Source organism: Eleutherodactylus coqui, chromosome 7, assembly GCF_035609145.1.
Source record: "Eleutherodactylus coqui strain aEleCoq1 chromosome 7, aEleCoq1.hap1, whole genome shotgun sequence".
Lineage (NCBI taxonomy): Eukaryota > Metazoa > Chordata > Amphibia > Anura > Eleutherodactylidae > Eleutherodactylus > Eleutherodactylus coqui.
In genome coordinates, this window is record NC_089843.1 from 89,994,173 (window position 1) to 90,015,271 (window position 21,099).

A 21,099-nucleotide genomic window follows, 5' to 3' on the forward strand; every position below is an offset into this window, starting at 1 on the left:
GATGCGACCCCTCATAAACCCATGCTGATATGGAGTACTACAGCTATTTTCATTGAGGTACTCCATGATAACATCTCTTAGAAACCCTTCAAACATTTTACCCAAGATTTACCGTCCTGTAGCTTCCAGGTTCACTTTTCAACCTCTTTATGAATACTGGCACCATATTGGCTATGTGCCTATTCAGTGGAACAGACCTCATCACTATAGAGCCCTTAAATATAAGAAACAACGATCTGTCTATCACATTACTTAATTCCCTTAGAACCCAGGGGTGTATGCCATCGGGACCTGGCGATTTGTCTATTTTAATCTTTTTAAGGCAGCTCTGTACTTCTTTCTGGGTTACACTAGTGACATTTAGCGGAGAGTTTACTTCAGCACTCTGAATCTCATCTGACATTTTATTTTCCCCTGTGAATACACTGCAGAAAGAATTCTTTAATAGATTAGCTTTCTCCTCATTACCCTTTACAATTTTTCTTACATTATTTATTAAAGGGCCAACACCATCAGTATTTAGCTTTTTATTATTTATGTATTTGAAGAACCGTTTAGGGTTAGTTTTACGCTCTCTATCTCCACCTTTTGTTGCTATTATCTGCTTTTTACATAATTTATTTTTTCCTTACCGGTTTTTAGTGCTTCTTCGCTGCCTTCTTGTTTTAGTAGTTTAAACGCTTTCTTAGTTAAAGTCTCCCATAATAACTACTTCATTGTGCTTTGCTGCTTCATTTATTTGTCTCAGTAATATATTTTCTGTGGCTTCTGTTCTATTTGCTGGCCTATGAAGATTTTATTATTGGTTGTCCCTCCATGTATTTCTACCCATAGAGAGACTCCACATATTCATCTCTCTCACACATATCTTCCCTTAGTGTGGGCTTTAAATAGGATTTTACATAAAGACAAACCCCTCCCCTTTCTGGTTTTTACAATCCCTTATGAAAAGACTGTAACCCTGTAAGTTCACTCCCTAGTCACAGTTTTTATCCAACCAGGTCTCAGCTATTCCCACTATGTCGTAGTATTCCTTAGACATTATTACTTCCAGTTCATCAACCTTATTGGTCCGACATCTAGCATTAGTCACCATACAGGTTAGTAGGTTTTGGTTATTTTTTATAATAAATGCATCCCTATTAACTATTCTGCCAGTTCTAACTGTACTGATCCCTCCCCACCGATCCAAGCCCTTTTTCATTACATTAGGCCCTTTTGGACGAAATGATTATTGCTCAAAAAATTGTTCAAACAAGCAAAAATGAACAGATGACTCCCCTGCACTGCTGTCAAGCTCTTTCAGCAGACAGGCAGCACTTAGCCATTCATTGATGAATTGATGAATGGCTAAGCACTGCCTGTAATTGACTGAGTGCTCAGCTAATCAGCACAGCCCCTTCAGAAGGCGGGGATTTTTAAATCCCATCTGCTGAAAGGGCTTAACAGCAGGCTTATATTTCAAGCCCTTCCCCGAAAATCATGCTGCAGGGGTTGCCTACAACCCACTGCTTTGAATAGGGCCGGCGGCAGCGCCAACCTCATTGAAAGCAATGGGATAGCATCCTGGACTTCTGCCATAGCTGTGGCAGAAGTCCGCAATATACTCCCTATGCTTTCAATAGGGCTGGAGTTGCTGCCGGCCCCATTGAAAGCATTTTGCGATATTGCAACGTTTTTCTTGTTCTGCGAGGCAAATATTTTCACTGGCTCTCGCAGCGCAAGAAAAAAAATGCTAGTGGGTAGAACCCCTTAGATTCAAGATCTGTGCTTCCAATCGTGCAACAGGCTCATATTTCGTACAGCAGTATGCACCCTCAAATGGCTTAAGAAACAGCACACTTTAGAAGACTGCATACTTAGAATACAGCACACTCACTCATCTCGCACACTTACTTTACTTTATATAGCACTTATCTGTAACACTTATGCTCCTCCTCTGGAAAGCTTAAAGAATTAAAGATTATCCAGCAGATATCACTAATGTCAGATCATTGGGAGGTATAAGAAAGAAAATATGAATGTATTCTGTGTTTACTACAATACATAAATAAGAACATGGGCTGGTAGTAAAGTTTTGGTGTTTGACTACGACAAATCACAGCATTTGTAAATGGTTCTGAGCAGAAGATTTTTAAGGGGTTGCCTCATGTGGACAATCCCTTATCTTAATGAGGACCTGCGACATCTAGACTGAGGGTACATGGTCCAGTTGGTTGCATGGAGCCAAACCATGCCCACTCATGACATCCACATCTGTCACTGTAGGTCTGGTTGCTGAAACCCACGGTAATCACCTGTGGATGACCAGACTTTTCACCTCCAGCAGCCACTGCTAGAGAAATGTGTGATTACATGGCACCAATTCAATAAATGAATCACCATATAATCCATGATTGCAGAGTCCTCCAGAAGCGGAACAGCTCTTTGCAATGGCTCTCCACTCTGGCTTGTAGAAGGCATCTCTCAAGCAGGAAAGTTCCCTCTATGTGATTCATATATCCTGGAGAGTGGAGCATAAGACAAAACAACACTGCATGGAAATAATACCTGTGCTGGTGTAAAGGGGGAGCGTTGTTCCACTCCCCCCATACTGAGAGAAGCACCACAGCCGCTGGTACATGCGGCAGACAGTTTTGTTGTGTCCAGACCCATTGACCCGATCCTCATCCAACAGAGGGAATAATAGAGGCTGTCCAGGGGCCAGTTCAAGTCTTCGTTCCTCCACCAGTGCATCGGTCAGAGGAAGAATGGGGTGATGAATTCTATAAAAGCTGGTAATGCTGGGAGGAGGCTCCCCTCCCCTCCAAGATGTCGGAGGTGACACGACTAGCGCATTACAGCTGAAGGGAATGTCCCCACCATAGGGAACAGTATGGACATGGTCCTAGCTTCTCCCATCTGCAGGTCCTGAATCTTTCTGGTGCTTCTAGCGCCATATGAATAGAAGCTGTGCCACAGGAGGAGATGAGCCCAGGAACTGCAAAAGTAAGAAACAGCTGCTGTTGTAGAGATAGCAGAAATGGAGTGCACCGAGGGGCTACTGTGAGCTGCTAGGTCTGAGCAGTGGAGACGTGTGTGAGGGTGCGATAGCCTGCAATGCAGACTACTAAGACTCAAGCTTGCTGTCAGGAGTGCAGGACCAAAAGTTTTATAGAGACGATTTTATCCAGGTGCAACAATCTGCCTGAGATGGAAATGGCCAGCCTTGAGACTTCCACTGCTAGAGGACACCTGGACCATCAGTCAGATTGCTGGAGATTATTGGTTGAGGATTGCTTCTAATTCTGGATTAGCTGGAACTGGTCAAAGCCAGTACCACTTTGCAACTACCGCAACTACCGTAAGTCTCGTTAAAAATCGATAGGTGTGCACACCCATAAAGACATGTTAGATAGCCGGTAGGCCTGCTGTACGTTAAAGAGAACTTCAGTATAAGTTGTATGAACAGCAGGGATTTACCCCAGACTCAATTGGCTAGGAGAGGACTTTCATCCGGGATCAAGTGTAAACCCCTAACATACCAGTATAGCTGAGGGAACAGTTTTCAGATGCCATGAGACACAAGAGACTATTCTGTTATTAATGGACTGTGCAAGCTAAGGTGCACTTTATTGTTGCCGTTAACTTACTATTGTGTGTTGTACATATTGTAAAATATTGTTCTTTTCTAGTGAGCCTAGAGTAATGTTGTTAGAGCATAGCTAGTTGTAGTTAGGATTAAGTAACAGCATCGCAAAAGATATTTTGTTCTCTTAATATCATACAATTGTTCTTTTATTTAAAACAGGGTTACACAACATGCGGCCCAGGACCACACGCAACCCACAATGCCGGTTTGTGTGGCCTTAATAATCTAGGCATAGACACATCTATGCATTGCTGTTCACATGTAGTTTCCATATCAGGGTGAAGAGGAGTGGCAAATAACAAAATAACAGGAACAGACAACTACTAAGGGTGCACTGTGTAGCCATGTCTGGGTCCCATATACATTAGGACAAGTACTAAGGGTGCACTGTTTAGCCATGTCTGGGTCCCATATACATTAGGACAAGTACTAAGGGTGCACTGTGTAGCCATGTCTGGATCCCCTATATATTAGGACAAGTACTAAGGGTGCACTGTTTAGCCATGTCTGGGTCCCATATACATTAGGACAAGTACTAAGGGTGCACTGTGTAGCCATGTCTGGATCCCCTATATATTAGGACAAGTCCAAATGGTGCACTGTGTAGCAATGTCTGGGTCCCCTATATATTAGGACAAGTACTAAGGGTGCCCTGTGTAGCCATGTCTGGGTCCCCTATATATTAGGACAAATACTAAGGGTGCACTGTGTAGCCATGTCTGGGTCTCCATATATTAGGACAAGTACTAAGGGTGCACTGTGTAGCCATGTCTGGGTCCCCTATATATTAGGACAAGTACTAAGGGTGCACTGTGTAGCCATGTCTGGATCCCCTATATTAGAAGAATGAAGTCTTGACCCATTTGGCACTCCAGAAAGGAGTATGTGAGGTAGAGGCATCATATATTCATGCAGCTCTCTCCATTATAGTTTGTAGGACTTACAAGATGCCAGGCCATTACCTCAACATCTATCATCTACAATGGTGAGAGCTATATGCATTGTCTCCTCCTCTCTGGAGTGCTTATAGGGGGGACCCTCATTCTCCCAATAGATGGGAGTCTTGGAAGTGGAACTAGCTTTGATACAGTATGGCATATACTTAAGATACACCATAAATGTCTGAAATGGGAATCCTCTTGCAGCAATTGGAAGTATAGAAATGTGGCTCTCAGACCAGAAAACGTTGTGCAACCTTGCTTTAAAATTTCCTAATTTTGTTACTCCGTTGTCTGCATCATATCCTGAAACCTGTGCTGCATACCACTTCCTGTGACACTGGTGAAAGGCTACTGAATTCTGCAGTTGAGTGGAGGGTTGTTGTGGAGGGATGTGCAGCAGTCATATGATAGATCTGAATCCCATCTCAGCCGCTCAATTTACAGGAATTTACAATACATAGGAATGGGAAAAAGGTGACCCAACAAAGTGTTCAGCATTCGCTAATAATAAACTGGCAATTAAATACATACATATATGTTATTTTATTTTAGTAGCATCAAAGTAATGCAAATAATGAGAAGCCATCTTTCAGTTAGAGATATTGCATACTAAAGTCCAAAGTTCAGGCAACATTTTTGTGTAGTGTACACAAGAGACTGGCGGATTTAATTCTCATTAGATGATGAAAACACATTAATAATATCTCAATACCAAGGTCTAAAATAATTTCATCTGGATACTTTGATAAAAGCATTTGATGATAGTGAAGCACAGTCTTCTAGGTTTTAAAGAATGTCAGTTCAACAAGTCAAACATTTATATAAACAGAATGTAATATTTCATTATTGTCTATATGAATATTTCTTTTCCCAGTGCGCTCTGTCACATTGCAAGAATTGCGCCCCATGAATAGCAATTGTGCACATTCAAATAGTTCTGACTCTAGGCTGTATTAATATTTATCATTGCAGTGAGCAGGTACCCAGGAGATCAAATCCTAACAAGGATACCTTCAGATATCTGCAAATAGCAAAGTACAACTGTGTATCAAGACAAGCAACTTTCCATACCATTAACCCTTTTATCAGATTGTAAAACACTGAGCTTGTAATTAATTCAAAGGGTGTAAACTACATTGCACCAATGTTCGCCTCGTCCACGCATAAAAAAATAAATAAATCACATTTCTTAGTAACATAGTATGTTAGGCTGAAGGGAGACAATGTCCATGCAGTTCAGCTTGTTTCCACCCCCTCCCCCTTGTTGATCCAGAGGAAGGCAAAAACCCCAATGAGGCAGAAGCCAATTAGCCCTTTTGGGGGAAAAAATTCCTTCCAGACTCCATAATGGCAGTCAGAATAGTCTTTGAATCAATATTTGAATATTCCTACCTGAATCCAAGACCCAGATCAACAACCCCGCTGGTTATTTAATGTCTATATCCTGTAATATCATACAGCTCTAGAAAGACGTCTAGTCCCCTCTTAAACTCCTCTATGGATTTTGCCATCACCACATCCTCAGGCAGAGAGTTCCACAGTCTCACTGCTCTTACAGTAAAGAACCCCCTTCTGTGTTGGTGATGAAACCTACTTTCTTCTAGACGTAGAAGATGCCCTCTTGTTACCGTCGCAGTCCTGGGTATAAACAGATCATGGGAGAGATCCTTGTATTGTCCCCTCATGTATTTATACATAGTTATTTGATCGCGCCTTAACCCTTTTTTTTCCAGGGTGAATAATCCCAATTTTGATAGTTGGTTATATTACTGATGCAAAATGAAAGTCAAAAGATCAATGTTTCACTGTTTTTTTAAGCTTTTTGTTCTTTATTAAAGGGAACCTGTCATACCTCCAGAGCACCTTAAACTAACTTATGGTGCTGTTAGGGAAATCATAGACTGGTAGAGTTGAAAGAGACCTCCGTGGTCATCTGGTCCAACCCCCTGCTCAGTGCAGGATTCACTAAATCATCCCAGACAGATGTCTGTCCAGCTTTTGTTTGGAGACTTCCATTGAAAGAAAACTTACCACCTCCCATGGTAACCTGTTCCACTCATTGATCACCCTCACTGTTATAAAGTTTTTTTCTAATATCTAATCTGTGTCTCCTCCCTTTCAGTTTCATCCCATTGCTTCTAGTCTTTCCTTGTGCAAATGAGAAGAGGGATGATCCCTCTGCAGTGTGACAGCCCTTCAGATATTTGTAGACAGGGAGCTGGAGCTGAGTAAAGTATTTTTTATACTTGCCAGCTTCAGCACTGTCACCCTCTGAAGATCACGTGGCACTGTAAAACCTGACTCTTTTCAGAGTCCTGTGAGTGAGCTTCTCACATAGAGTTGCCCGTGATAACAGTTCCATCAGTTTGTGGCATCTAGTGCAATTGTCACTTTTCTTATAATACATAGAAGTATGGAGGAGCAAAATTCTAGCTTCCCAACACGCATCAGGGATCTAAATCTCGACCATCGAAAGAGAATTCAGGGCATTTATTTAATTGTACCCATACATATGAAAGAAGATATGTCGCCATCCAACTCAACCAGGAGTGGATCTGGATGAAAGGAAAAATCTTTCTTTAGTCTAAGAACTTTATTTCACTCCTATTGAGATGCCCAGAAATCACATGGAGAAAGAACCTATTATTTTCAATGGGTGCAGTTACAGGTGCAATTTTTCTCTTACAGTATGCACTAATTTTTTGGGCAATTCTGTTGAAGAATTGCCCATTCTTCCTTATGGGAGCAGGGAAAACAATTGCATCACTCTTGCATGTATATGCAAGTGCAGTGTGATTTTTCTCCCATCGGGAATAGAGGGCAATATTCACATGAATGAAAATCACAAGTTAAGCGGTGCGAGTGTGATTTTCTCACAAAACACATTGCATTTGCATAAAATCCATGAGTTTGCAAGTGCGATATCTGTTTGAGTTTCTCAAACTGATATTGCACTTGCCCGTGTAAATGCACCCTGATCCAGATGGTTTTTAGTTAAACTAGAAGTACAGTACTCAAATGTGTTTGGTATTGTCACATCTAGTCAGAGGGTATCCAAGAGAGAATCCCGCAGCACACCAGGCAATACGCTAATAGCGCAGAGGTATCCAGCAATGTATGCCAAGCCACTGAAGGGACTATGGACCTCCAGTCCCCAAGTCAGACATCAACAAAGAAGAAGTGGCAGCATCCGTTGAGAGTTTTAAAGTAAAATCAGCAGCTTTATTACTCCATATTCAAAGTGGTACAGGCAATGTTTCGACTACAGTTAGTCTTTGTCAAGCCAGAGTCAGAGGATGATGGGTTCCTGGACCAAACAAAGATTCAAACTAGTAGGCCACTGATTTAGATCTTTCCAGACTAAATTTAAGTACTTTGGTGAAGTGATTTGATTTGAGGAGTTGTGAAAATAACAACCAATTTTACCAGAATCACCCAAACTGGACCAGTCCCTCAAAAAAGGAACACCCACCTGAAAAGGACGACCCCACTGCAAGAGAAAGACTGAGAATAAGTCCAAGGAGTACTGACAACAGCGTACACAAGACACTAAACCACAGGAACTTCATAAAACCAAGTAGCTAACCTTCTCAGAACTGCTACATGCAGGATCTCAGAACTCAGGGACACAGCGTGACGACCAGTATACAACACGTATACGGGGCTGCTTTAAATAACTTTACATGTAAACTCATAGGGTAACTGAGCTGAGAGACAACCCAGGCAGCCTTCCAGTGCTGCCACCAGAGGCTGTCTCCTTCGGTGTCCAGCACAGAATGACACTGCGCAGGCACCATCCATGGACTTGTCACGCAACTTGGAAGTCACTGTGCTTTTGGAGCTGTGACAGGTATGCTGCTATTAACAAGTGGCAAAATCAATGTAAAGATATTGTCAGGCAGACAGATGTGCATCCACCTTGCCACACACCGGTTTAGCTATAGGATATCTGAGGTGGTAGCACCTGGGGAACCCTGGTTTTCACACTTAACACCTCTAGATGGGATACCTGCTTTGCTGTGGGGTTCCCAAGCTGTTACACACTCAGATAGTCCTGGTTATGTGGCTGCTGACATTGCACTGGGCTAAGGCATGGTACCAGAAGGTCTGAACACGCACATAATGGAAAAGCAGGCTTGCGTCGGTACTTATGGCACAGGTGTTTAAATGAGGTCCAAGCTGAAGGTCAGGACAGGCAGCAGACAAAAGCCAAGTCCAATATACAGAGTCAAGGTCAGGGAGCACAGAAGTCAGAATAGTCAATACACAGGCTAAGGTCAAAACCAGGAACATACAACATATAGGCACTTTGTCACAATGGCTGAATGAGACCAATTACTTAGACATCATTCATGGCATCCAATTAAAAAGGTTAACTGTTCATTGACCAAGATGTAGCTGAGCAAGAGAACAGAACAGTAGAGTTCATGACAGATATGTCCTTCCTTATCCCCTCCAGTTAGCTGGATATGTGTGTCACAAGATAACCAGCTTATAAAAACAACATGATTTCCTGATATTCTGTCACACGATCCCTATCCTATATGTGCCTACTGTGGCCACCCAGTGGTTGAAATGCGTACTGCATAATTCAATGGTTTTGTTAACATATTGCAATATTGTTTTGGATTTGTTTAGTGATGAATTGGAGTCCTTTACCAAATTCGAAATGATGGGGCACTGGAATATACTCTTGCAGGAATTCTCCAGGAAGGATGTCCACCAGTACCCAGTTTTGAAGTCAAATATACAAGATAAGTCTTTCTATTCCTAAATGATAATGGCAAAGTCTCACTGGCCATATCACTGCTGAGCTATTTGTTATAAGGGTTAATGGTGCCCACAATTAAAAGGGTTTTCTCATCTCAGCCAATTATAGCTGAGCTAGGAATAACCATCTGAATGTGGCAGCTACTCGAGATTAAGGCTGCCTGTCCAGGGGCAAGTTGTCATTGCGTTATCTGCGGCGATAATCCAGCCACAGGTAACATAGTGAACGCTTTCCATAGGCTAACTATGGAAAGTGCAGCCCGACATCCACGAGTGGAGAATCACAGCGATTCTTCGCTCGTGAGATTCAAATCGCGGCATGCTGTGATTTTCCGCTGTGAGCCTATCAATTAGGCATTTTTGTTACAAAAGAACCAAAGCAGGGACTTTAGATGTTTTTGCATTTGAAGCCTTTCAAACTACAATGCATGCTCTGATCTACAGCATCCTATATATATTCTTTACCCACTGTTAGGGCCCTTTTGCAAAAGGAGCTTTCCCGCAGCGGAATTTGGCAGCGGAATTCAGCTCTGGCAGCAGCGGCGTCTGCGAGTACCCGTAGTTTCTTAGCTTTTTTTGTACTGCTGATGGTCCGCTGGGCTCGCCGACAGACATGCGCAATACAGATTTTTTTAATCTCCTGCTTTCCCTGCGCCATTGCCTAGTGATGACGTGGAGTCCACGACCATTCCTCGCTGTCAATTGCGGAAGGGCCGTGGATCGGACGACTTCCATTGAGTTCAATGGAAGCCATCCGCGCTGAATCCGTGCATAAATAGAGCATACTGCAATTTTTCCTACTCGAGTGGAAACTGCAATTAGTTTCCGCTTGTGTGCAAGAAGAATCACTTTTCCATAGCATGCTATGGATGGTATTTGCTGTGGAACCTGAAGGCGGACGCCCGCTTCGTATTCCGCAATGCAAATCCGCCCGTGTGGACCCAGATCGGATATAACTCTTTCCTTCCAATCATGATCTTGCACTGTAATCGTATTACTAACATGGTTCTGCATTGCACACTGGTCCAGATTTTCTATAGTTTGAAGGTTTTTTGCCCCAAAACTGCAACTTACCGTGATGTCTGAGTTTCCTGAGTCATGACTCTTAGAATAATGAAATAAGAACTGTGCAGAAAAGAAATTAAGACGCTATTTTACTTCACAAAAAGTTCAGCAGACAAGGACATCTTCTCAATTTTAGTGCAGTTTCGCATAACTCACCCTTTTAGAGTCATCTTTTTCCTCTAAACCCTGTAAAAGAGAAACAAACAATAGCAGAAAAAAGGCTTCATTTCTCATTAAGCCCCTTTACAATATGGTTATACCAATCAGTATCGCCAGCAGAGCAGGACAGACAATCTCCACCTACAAAATTGTTAATAATACTGCAGTGTGAGGGGAGGTTAGAGTATTTCAATGCTTCTTGCCGCTCAGTCTCAGTGGAATTGATCCAACACATTGAAAACTGATGATCGCTACTGGTACAACTGCTGAAACCCCTGGCTATCAGTTGGCATTGCTGCAATAGATTGCAGGCAGATACACGCTTCTCACGCAGTCCCACTGAGAAAAGGACTAACTGCTGATGTGCTTCTCTATACAATGGTACAAAACAGGTTTGTGCTATAAAGGCAACAAAAAAAAAATGTTTGGGGCATTTAAAGGGTTAACAGCTCCGATCAGCTGCACGGCTGATCGGAGCTGTTCCCGCCAGGTGTTGGCTGTAAGAGACACCTGGCACCTGCGCTGTATGAAGAGAGATCGCCGCGCGATCTCTCTTCATACATACCCCGATACTGCAGGACGTAAATGTACATCGAGTAAATACAAGTTATATTGGATATTTCCCCATAAAACTATATATCAGTCTGCTCAGCTCCCCCTGCTCTATAAGATGATGCCTGCAGTTTGGACAGCAAGTTCGAGTTGACAGATTCCCTTTAACTGCCGTGTGGGTCACTAAGATACCGAACAATTTGTATCTGTATAGTAGGCTTCTTTCACACAATGACCTACGTGTGCAAAAATCATTAGCGTTATAAACTCGCAGCTGTTAGAACCAATGGTTTCCTATGGAAAAGTTCAGATGTTTTTTGTACATCTAAAATTCCTTTATCTGAGCGTCCTCATAGGAAACCATTGATTCTAATAGCCGCAAGTTTTTTTACGCGCATGATTTTTGCGCACCTAGTGAAAGAGGTCATAGGCTGTGATGCATTAATGATCAGTTACTATGGATAAAACACTAATGGATAGATAATAGAGATGAGCGAGCGTACTCGGAAAAGCACTACTCGCTCGAGTAATTTGCTTTATCCGAGTATCGCTGTGCTCGGGTCTGAAGATTCGGGTGCCGCTGCGGCTGACAGGTGAGTCGCAGCGGGGAGCAGGGGAGAGCGGGCGGGAGAGAGGGAGAGAAAGATCTCCCCTCCGTTCCTCCCCGCTCTCCCCTGCAGCTCCACGCTCCGTGCCGGCACCCGAATCTTCAGGGACGAGCACAGCGATACTCGGATAAAGCCAATTACTCGAGCGAGTAGTGCTTTTCCGAGTACGCTCGCTCATCTCTAATAGATAACATAATTTAGAATTAGAAGGTTGTCCCGGAAATGACTTTTTCAACATATCACAAAAGTCTGATCAATACATGTGAAGACAAAATTGAGAATAATCTCACATGCCCAGCCATCTCTTCATTAATGGATGGCACCAGCATTTTAGGGGATTGAAAAACTGGGACCTTGATGATGTTTTGGAAAACTCCTTTGCAGAATCAGGCATCATATGCCTCCACTGACAATACATACTGAATATTACTATCCATCATCCAGTGTGTGTTATATCTAACCCTTTTGTATATAGTTTCAGTTAGTTCCTATTAATTAATAAGTCTCCTAAAATGTTTTACTTACCTGAGATTTCTGCAGAATTCCCATTACCATAAAGCAAAGTTCTTCTAGAGCACTTGATACCTGCATCATAAAAGACAGGAAGTCCCATAAACTCACAGCTCTATTTATATACTGTAGTAAATGGGAAAGTTAATTAAAAAACTCACCGCAGGCTGGGAATCTGACAGCACTGTAGTACATGCATCATCTATCTGTAGACACAGGGAAATCACAAAAATAAGAATAAATATGCAACCTGCTGAGTGTTAGCAGTTCTGTACTCAACATTGCTAGAAAAGTACACACTTACATTATTTGTGTGAAAACAAAAACCTGGTATCTTGGCGCCACTCTCCAATAAAAGTAATTAAAAGCCAACAGAAGATACGTGTTTCAGGGTGAACCCCCTTAATCATGCAAGTTGCCAAAATATGGGCCTAAAAGTGCTAGTGGCCACTGCTCCTGTTGTTCCCAGCCCTGATCCTCTCTGCTCCTGGTGCCACCAGCACTTTTGGGGCCATATTTCTGCAGTCCCAAGAGTGATGTACTACCCAGCCGACCGATAAAGGGGTTTACCCCAAAAAGTGAATCTTCTGCAGGCTTTGAATTTTTTTAATAAAAGAAAAGTTGGATATGACATCCTACCGTCTTACGACTTTCATTGGAGAGTGGCGCCAAGATACCAGTTTTTTGTTAGCGCATATCTAGTCTGCCCATTGTTGGTGGGTCCACCTAGCTGGTAGCACCTCTATTGTCTATTTTTTATAACCCTCCTCAAGGCTTTTTGATTCCTGGTCACATATATTAGACTCACACTTATACACTAGGACTTTGTTCAGGGTTTCCATTACTCTGCTCTGTTTTTGGAGGAAATAAACTGAAAAAATGTATCAGTCCCCATAACCCCCTCCTACCCCCATTGATTGCAATTTCATTGCGGCAAATTTCCGTTTTTGTCAGAAGAGCTACTTTCCAGAAAAAAAGCCTAAAATACATTCTGTTTGAAATTAAAATGCACTCCTCCATATATGTTGCAACACTAAGAAGGAAGAGTGGTGAAATTATGGAAATCGCAGGAATGATAGATATGTTAATGGTATGCAAATTATCAGAAAATGGAAACAAAATATTCAAAACATCTTGATTTATTCAGTATCAAGAATGTGCGTCATGTGCAGAAATATGAGCACTTACACAATGAGCTTATTAATGGTTGTCTGAGGAATGTTCTGCCACTTTGAATGCACTTAAGTATGCAAATCATCAAGATGAACTGCTGGCAGCGCACTTTGCAATTGCTGACCAATGACGCCCCAGATGGAAGACAAGTCCGAAGATGCTGCAGGCCATGGTAGCACGTTTAGGCCACGCAGGCTGCACGAGCAACATGTGGCCTGGCATTGCAGTGTTGAAAAATGGCACCTGGGGCACTTCAGAGAAATGGCCACACCACTGATTCCACGACCAAATCAACATAACACTGAGCTGTTAGTGTAATGAAATCTAGAGCAGTCCGCCTACAGTACATTATGCCACCAAACACCCTAATCCTGCGACTAGGACTAATGTGATGTCTCCTCATGAAACCTTTTTCATGGTGTTGCCCACGTGGTCTTCAGACCTATCTGTGACTATCATTGTGTCCAAACAAAAGTAGGACCTATCGGTGAAAAGGATGCACCTCCATTCCAGACTCCTTTTCCATCTTGCTCTGCACCATAATCACCTTTGAGAGTTGTAACGTGAGGTCAGTGCGACACCTGTCCCTGGATGTCTGGCTTGTATACGGCTGCTATTTCAGTTCCCACAGCGGTTGCACCCACATTTACCAGAAATATGCTCAGTTTCCATTGATACTTCGACTGCTACTCCTGGCTTTGGAAAAACTATGTTGCAGCCTTTCCAGAAACAGATTTAATAAAGAAATGAATGCCTAAACTGTGGTGTGTGTGTGTGTGTGGGGGGGGGGGGGGGGGGGGGGGGCGCAGCATGAAAAATTCACACCAAGAACCATAGCAGCTGACTAAACTCAAGATCACTAATAATTTCCAAAGCACCAAGTAGCACTGAGGAAGTTGCTGCAGCATTCATTGACATTGTGTACTTGCTGTATGTTGCCCATCGCCATGGACTATCTTGGCGTGTATACACACATACTACGCCAAGATAGAACATGCTACAATTTTTCTGCATGTGAGCGGTAACATGGTCACCTATGGAAGATTGGTAGAACGTATTCCATGCGCAAAACACGCATGTAGAATACGCTATACCAACACGCCTGTGCAGCGTCCGAGAGGCCAGCACACAGCTGAGCACACAGTGGGGTAGAGAAAGAGCTTGTCACGGGGGTTTTCTATCATCTCCTCCCCTGGGGGTAGCTCGAGACCTGCCCACGTTACAGCTGGGGGAAATTAAGGGGGTTGTAACAGGGGGTTATCTTAAGTCCATTTGTCACTCGTGACACCACTGTTCCATCCTCTGCGGCGGATCTCCAGATGTAATAAAGTAGTCCACACACAGGGCAACTTTCTGAACAAGAACTGGGAATGGTCGATTCTGTTCGTTTACTGAACACTTCTGAACTCGGAACCAATTAAACAGTCTTTTTTACAGCAATAAATTGTAGTGGTGTAGCAGGGAGGACTCTCGCGGTATTCGGATCATTCACAGTCCAAATTATCTGCAAATTTCCTTTCCCAGTAAAAACTCTCACTATCGGAAAACACTCACTCTCTCTTCTTTGCACTGTCTAGCGGTTGGTCCTTCTTTCAGCGTTCAGCAGAAGTCCCAAGGCCATCTGGGTCTAACGGGGCCAGGCTGAGCATGTGGAAGTCGCTTGGCCTCCTCCATGTCCCACACACACCGACCGACTTGCTCCTCTCAGGCTCCCTCCAGCCTTCAGACTCTCACACAACTCCCTCACATTGCATTCAGCAGAAACATATATGAAACAACATCATGTGACCGAAATTGACACACACGAAACAATACATTTCTCAGACAGGACAGCACATTCCATACAGCACATTCCATTTTAATGCTGCAGCCATGCAATACACATAAACCTAATGCATTGTACAAACAAGACACTGACAAGACATTGGCACAAGACAGACATAGAATATTATGGGGTCTACTAACTCTGGGCCACTACCCCTGTGTGAGCCCGGCCTAAGGCCACCTGCACACGGGCGGAAATCCCGCGGCGGGATTTCCGCCACTGAAAGCCTGCATAGGAGTGCATTACAATACGCACTCCTATGCAGACGGCCGCGGTTTGGCCGCGCAAAATCAAACCGCGGCATGTCCTATTTTTGTGCGGGGCTCGCAGAGCCTCGCACAGAAACGTCACTCACCCGGCCGCCGGCTCCGGTCTGCACATGCACCGGCTGCCCAGCAGCCGGCACATGAAAGAGCCGGGGCTGCCGGGCGCGGGTGAGTACACGCTCGTCTCTGCAGGCGCTCGGGTCGGGTCCCGCGCCGAGAATTCTCGCCGCCGGATCCGACCCGCTCGTCTGCAGGCGGCCTAAGGCTGTCTACAGTATAGAGCAATTAAGTTATGATGGAGCCCCCAGCATATGCAACTAACATTAGGCTCCCACAACAATGCTACAATGTAATTGAAATTATAAACTGTGCTCCACAAAATATAACGCTAAGTGCTTGGTGAAGCCAGAATCACCATACAACTACCAGAGTGCAGCACAAAATACACTCTTTGTAAAAAAAAAAAAAAAAAATCAAGCCCCTGAAAGGAGTTTTAATTTTGTTGCAAAACTCGGCATGTGGTTACATCTCAAGCAGATATGCTAATGATTAGAGTTGTGGCGTGATTAGATGAACGGTATTGTCACCTTGGGCACTAAAAGTGGTTCCACCCTTGGACTATAAAAAGGCTCTCAGAGGCTCCTTGTGTGTAGTGACCTCTTCATCTGTTTGTGTAGAGCTTGTTGACCACTAGACGCCTCTATGATGCAATAAAAAATTTTTGCCCAGTTTTTTGCTCAGATTTTGAGAGGGGGTGCATTATTGGAATGTGAGAAGCTGGATGGTTGTATCAATAAATTGCCTGCCACCTGGGCCGTGCTGCCCAGACTGTTAGGAAGTGTTGGGACTAGTGGATGTGTGAGGGCACATACACAACACATCTGTACTCAGGACACTTTTAACAGACCACCAGTAGAGAGGATCATCCGACAAGCACGAGCAGCTCCAACTGTTTCGTTGTCTGCTATCCAGAGATAGGTGGCACCATAATTACAGGCCTCAATGTTTGAAACATTTCCAGGTGCTTGGCTGAAGGACATTTGGTCTTATAGCGCCATTACGTGTACTGCCTTTGAAATGCACCCACCATCTCCACTGTTTGCAGGGATGTCATGAACGATGAAACTGGACTGCTACAAAGTGGAACCAGGTTGCCTTCAGCAATGAATCCAAGTTTAGTTTAGGCACTGACAACGGCCGTCTTCGTGTCTGGGGACCTAGGTGTGAGTACCTCAATCCTGTCTTTCCTGTGGAAAGGCACACTGCCCTCACTGCTGGTGTGATGGTCTTGGGGGCCATCGCATACAACAGTCAGTCACCCCTAGTAGTGGTACGAGGGACAATGACAGCTCAGCGATATGTTCAGGACATCCTGCAGTTACATGTGCTCCTTTCATGGCAGGGCTTCCAAGAGGCATTCTGCAGTAAGAAAATACACAGCAGGAGGGGGGGGGGGGGGGGTCACAGGAATGCCTCCACAACATTGTCACACTTCCATGGCCTGCCCAGTCGCTAGATTTATCGCCAATAGAACATTTATGGGGCCATCAGGGATGCCAACTTTGACAGCCTATGAATTTGCATGATCTAGAGGCTCAGTTACAGTAAATGTGGTGTGATATGCCCCAGGATACCATACAGAACCTGTTTGTCTCCATACCCGCCCATATCACATCTTGTATCTAGGCTAGAGGCGGTACAACAGAGTATTAGAGCCGCCACCCCACCCCCGTATCACATCTTGCTTCCAAGTTAGAGGCGGTACAACAGAGTACTAGAGCCTCCATGCCCACCCATATCAAATCTTGTATCCAAGCTAGAGGTGGTACAATGGGGTACTCGACCCACCCTTCAAGTGTTCAGTTTTCTGCAGTAAATTTTCCTCTTGCTCTGATATTGTAATCACTTACTTTTATAATCACACATAGATAGCTTAATTCCATTCTGATATCTTCTAGGCGCCCATGTGCATTTGCCCATTGAAGAAGCCCTAACTCTGTTACTCTATTGACAGTGGAAAAGTAAAAGACACTGACTAAGTCAGTGACATTTTAGTTTCCAATGTCAGCAAATCAAGTCAGAGGCAAGAGAAATAAGCAAGTTTTTTCTTGCCCTAGTTTTGTACATTGAGAGACAAACAAAGCTCGCCGCTACAGAGAATAGTTGCACATGAACAAGGCAAAAAAAATTGTTTTTACCTTTCAAATACCGCACTATTCCACGTGAGTTTGAAAAAAAAAAAAGCGGGAAGATAGGTCCTGCCCTATCTTTCTCGCACGTAGTATTAGGTCCATGCTGGAAAGATAGGGCAAGTCCTATCCTTTTCAGGCATAGTATTAACATGCGAGAATACAGCCAGTGAAAACAAAACCATTCTATTCTTTTCTATTGGACGAATACAGATCAGTAAAACTGACGTCAAAGTGGTGTTTGCTTCACTAATGACAGTGAATGGTTCAGTTCGTGGGTTCCATCACTCTGGTATTTTATGCACCTGTGACAGGACCCTCAGACGTAATCCCATACCACAGTAATAATGCTGTGGGGCCGCTCCCTAGCAGTACATTCAGGGTGTGTTCACACGTGGCAGAAATATCAGAAGTCAAACTCTGCAACATTTCTGCTTTAAAACAGTGTCAAAATCTGCATTGTTGGTGTGGATTTTGACTAGGAATCAGCTGCACATCCACAGCTGGTTTCAACATCTACATTGCTTCCCTCACCTTGGAATATTTTGCGCTGCTGGCACCAAGAGCGAAGGGCTGGCAGTACCCCATTCAGCCAGCATCTGCTAGTGAGTGCCACACCGCTGGTCGGCTGATGCAGAAGTGGCATCACCTCACTGGCAACTGATGGGTGACGGGTTGCGCTGCCAGCACAAATTATTCTGGGGTTAGGGTAGCGCCGTGGATGTTGAAATCAGGATTGGATATGCATCTGATTCCTAGTCAAAATCCACACCAATAGTGCAGAGTTTAACACGGTTTTTGATGTGGATTTTGACATGGAATTTTGCAGTGTAGAAAATCTGCAGCATTTCCGCCACAAGTGAGCATACCCTCAAACTACACGCGACACAAGTGTACTGTCACTCGTCAGTCGAGCACACCTCATGCTGTTTTCCATGCTGCTTCTGGTATTGAGTATATGCTACAGAGGGATAGGAGAGCAGGATCTCTTCTCTTTGTGTGCTGTGTATGGGAAACATCATAGAAACTAGTCTTCACCCAACAGCTCAAGGGAAAACTAATAGTGTCTAGGGAGAGGTGCTTATGTGGAGATGTACTGAGGGTGCAGGCCTGAGAAGAGAGGGTGGGACACATCTCTGAGTGAGAGGGGAGCATAGCATCTGGAAGGAGATACACTAGGAGTCCCCCTGAACCCCAAGGAGCCAAAATCTGCAGAGAGGGAGATCAATTGCTGGAGCTGCTTTTACAAGGCCCACTTGCTACAACTTGTGTAATCAGAAATCAGTTAAGGGAATATCGGAAGAGCGATGCTTGTACTCTTCAGCTGCAAACTGTAAGTGAGATCCGTTCTAACCCGGATCATAGATGTGCATATTAGTACTGGCCTGTTATATAGGGAAACTCTGCAGCGATTTCTAGTTAAAGAGACATTGCTTCCTCTTGTGAACACCGACTTAAAGGAGATGTCTCGAGGAAGCAGTTAATTTTTTTTTTTGCCCAGTCCCCCCCATTAAACATACATTACTAAGCCCCCCTGTAGATGACATTTCTAGCTGGTTCGTACTTACCGTTCCAGCGTTTCAGCAACTTATAAAAGTTTCCTCAAGATGGCCGCCGGCTCTTTCCCAGTCGCTCGCTGCAGCCCGACGTGCGCGCTCCCGAGACGCCGCCAGCTGTGTCTCCATGGCGACCGGACGCCCCGCAGCCGCCGACCAGACGCCCCGCAGCCGCCGACCAGACGCCCACCGCCAGGCAGCAGGTAACCGGCGCTAGCCCCCGGCTCCCCAGCGCTAGACCCTCAGCCCAGGTGAAGGCCCCGGAGCCCAGCGCTAGTTCCCCCGGCCTAGCGGCAGCCCCCCCCGGCCTAGCGACAGCCCCCCCATCGCAGCGGCAGCCCCCCCCGGCCTAGCGACAGCCCCCCCATCGCAGCGGCAGCCCCCCCATCGCAGCGGCAGCCCCCCCCGGCCTAGCGACAGCCCCCCCATCGCAGCGGCAGCCCCCCCGGCCTAGCGCTAGTTCCCCCATCACAGCGGCAGCCCCCCCCCCGGCCTAGCGCTAGTTCCCCCATCACAGCGGCAGCCCCCCCCCCGGCCTAGCGCTAGTTCCCCCATCACAGCGGCAGCCCCCCCCCGGCGCAGCGACAGCCCCCCCGGCGCAGCCCGGCGCAGCGACAGCCCCCCCGGCGCAGCCCGGCGCAGCGACAGCCCCCCCGGCGCAGCCCGGCGCAGCGGCAGCCCCCCCCCGACCCATCACTTACCTGGGAGGCTTCTCGGGGCTGCTGGGCTGGGCTGGGCTTCTCCGCTGGGCAGCTCCAGTTTCTGCACCTTCCTCTAACAGAGGATGGTGCAGAATGGCCGCTTCAGCGCGCTCCCGAGCAGTGACAGCTCGTCTGCGCATGCGCAGAAGAGCTGTAGCGGGGAGCACACTGAAGCGGCTCGTGCTGAATGGAGAAGACCGGACTGCGCAAGCGCGTCTAAAAAAGCAAGCTGCCAGCGAATTTAGACGGAACCATGGAGACGAGGACGCTAGCAACGGAGCAGGTAAGTGGAATAACTTCTGTATGGCTCATATTTAATGCACAATGTACATTACAAAGTGCATTAATATGGCCATACGGAAGTGTATAACCCCACTTGGTTTCGCGAGACCACCCCTTTAATGCAATACAGTACAAATGCTGTGTTTAGTTTTAGTGCATTCATAGTAGTGCAGTAACAACCTTGTTCAAAAGGACTGTGTACCGCTTACTGTATCTGCCTCTGCTGTTACCAGATCAACTCTTGCAAATGTTGTTCATATTGTTTTGATTTATCACTTGTAATAAGAACAGACACAGAACTGAGTTAGGGCACACAGCATTAGTCCTAATGCATACGGGCGCATTTTTGTGTCGGGATCCGCAGCGGGTGTCTGGCCGCGGATTCTGCAGCAATGTCTGCCCATAGCATGCAATGTAAAAGGATTCTTCAATGCACATGAGCAGCACTTAGAAGACCAATCCAGACAGGTACGCAGGGGATTACCGTCTTGGCACAGGGTCGGATCCCGCATGCGGAATCCGACCCTGCCGTATGCATGCGGCCTTAGGTAACCCCAGAGTGAAACTCAGATTGCTTGTTTATTGCCAGTTACTCTTGTTGCTACTCACGCTCATATCAGTATAATCATCTCTTCTGTATTCTTAAATAAAACATTGTATATTTTTTTGTTAACTCCGTGGCACCATCATATCCTGAAATCCGAGTTGTGCACCACCTCCCTGCAACATTTGCACCCACTGTACTAAGAAGGAGACTGAAGGGATCACTGGTTGCGCGCGTTCTATTCACTATCAATGGGGCTGCAGAGATACAAGTACCTTTCCATTGGGGCTTAAACAGATGGGCATGAGTTTGTCCCGTTATGCAGCC

General features: G+C 45.1%; 1 protein-coding gene across 1 annotated transcript in view; it reads right to left on the reverse strand.

The window, feature by feature from the left end:
* The window catches only part of LOC136573522 (phosducin-like protein 2), a 79,193-nt gene that overhangs the window by 49,981 nt on the left and 8,113 nt on the right, over positions 1-21,099 (reverse strand). Inside the window, exons 3-6 of the mRNA XM_066574802.1 lie at positions 12,398-12,442; positions 12,252-12,311; positions 10,564-10,593; positions 10,417-10,467 (exon numbers count right to left, since the gene is read on the reverse strand). Coding sequence (XP_066430899.1) covers positions 10,417-10,467; positions 10,564-10,593; positions 12,252-12,311; positions 12,398-12,442 — 186 coding nt within the window. The remainder of the gene's footprint in view (positions 1-10,416; positions 10,468-10,563; positions 10,594-12,251; positions 12,312-12,397; positions 12,443-21,099) is intronic.